The sequence below is a fragment of the Aplysia californica genome, unplaced genomic scaffold, assembly GCF_000002075.1.
Source record: "Aplysia californica isolate F4 #8 unplaced genomic scaffold, AplCal3.0 scaffold00659, whole genome shotgun sequence".
NCBI lineage: Eukaryota > Metazoa > Mollusca > Gastropoda > Aplysiida > Aplysiidae > Aplysia > Aplysia californica.
The window spans coordinates 390554-391891 of NW_004797929.1; the positions used below are offsets into that span (position 1 = coordinate 390554).

At 44.3% G+C, this 1338-nt stretch overlaps 1 protein-coding gene across 4 annotated transcripts in view; it reads right to left on the minus strand.

The window, feature by feature from the left end:
* Positions 1–597: 597 nt before the first annotated feature.
* LOC101857902 overlaps positions 598–1338 on the minus strand; it is a 14194-nt gene continuing 13453 nt past the window's right edge. For all 4 annotated transcript variants that reach the window (XM_013087930.2, XM_005108095.3, XM_035972347.1 and 1 more), the window contains one exon: positions 598–1242. In XM_013087930.2, the coding sequence (XP_012943384.1) occupies positions 854–1242 (389 nt within the window). In that variant the 3' untranslated portion in view covers positions 598–853. The remainder of the gene's footprint in view (positions 1243–1338) is intronic.

A 1338-nucleotide genomic window follows, 5' to 3' on the forward strand; every position in this document is an offset into this window, starting at 1 on the left:
CTTGTTTGGAGACTGAACTAATAGCCTGAGCTTGGGATTAGAGAAGGAAGGAGGAGAAGAAGAGTGAAGAGAGGAGTGGGAGGGGGAGGGGGAGGGGGGCAGGAACAGCAGTAAAAAAGTAACAGCAATCACTATCATCGTGGTAACAACAAGAACAACAATAAGCACAGAAACTGTGAAAAACAGAACTTCAAAACAAATATAGAATGATCATTAGACCAAGAAAGAGTTACGATTTGGAAACTTGCAGTTCAAACGTCTCCAAATCTTTGAGGTTCATTCGACATTTTTTTCATTAACATCAAAGTAATTGCAGCCACCAATGGATTTTTTGGGGACTTTACATACCAGAGTCATTCAGGAAATATTTCATGAAGTTATGTACAAACACCTTACTTTTTCCATCATCAACTGCGACTTTTGAACCGACAGATAAAACACAACTCCACGCAATCCTTCTGCTTCCTTCATCTCCTTCCTTAAATTAAATACGGCACATACCACACACATACACACATACTTGTGGAACACAATGATCATGACCTCCCCATCCCTCCCATCTCTCTCTCACTATCTCTCTTTCTCTCTCTCTCTCTCTTTCTCTCTCTGTGTCTGTCCCACACACACACACACAAACACAGACACACATACAATACGCCAACACACCAGCCTTAACCGTTAGCATCATGATCATCATATTCTCTGTTTGTCTCAGTCGTCATTGTCTTTAACACAAACACAAACACACTGTACACATACCTACTCACTCTCTCTCTCTTTCTCTCTCTCTCTCTCTCTCTCACACACACACACACACACACACACACACATACAAACCGAACAATCTCTAATACTACAACTTGAATAGTCCAAACGTATTCCCAGGTCGCACGTCTTTCAGAAACGAAGGGTGGCTCACGTATATAGAAATGACATCACCCTTGGAGAAGTTGAAAGTTCCCTCCATATTTGTGCTCCGGACCTCGTTTTGCTTGATGGTCACCTGCGAGAGCACCAGCGTTTTTGGCGTGCCTTTGGACTTTGCGATGATGGCGTGAACGATGATCTTCTCAGCGTCCCCTTCGTCCAGAGGGTTCTCGGTGGTGCTCAGGGTCACCTGACTGTACACGTGATACTTTCCAGACGACCTGATGGTGATCTGGCCTTTGGAGTAGTAGACGCCCTCACCCACGAAGTTCAGGCCCCCTTCCGGGTCATCAGAAATCCAGGACAGCGGGTACTCTGTGAAACGATACAGCGGAGAGGAAAATGGTCAGTACTACTAGGGATGACGTATTCTTATAAAGGTGATTGGAATCGTAATTGTAAATGTTCATG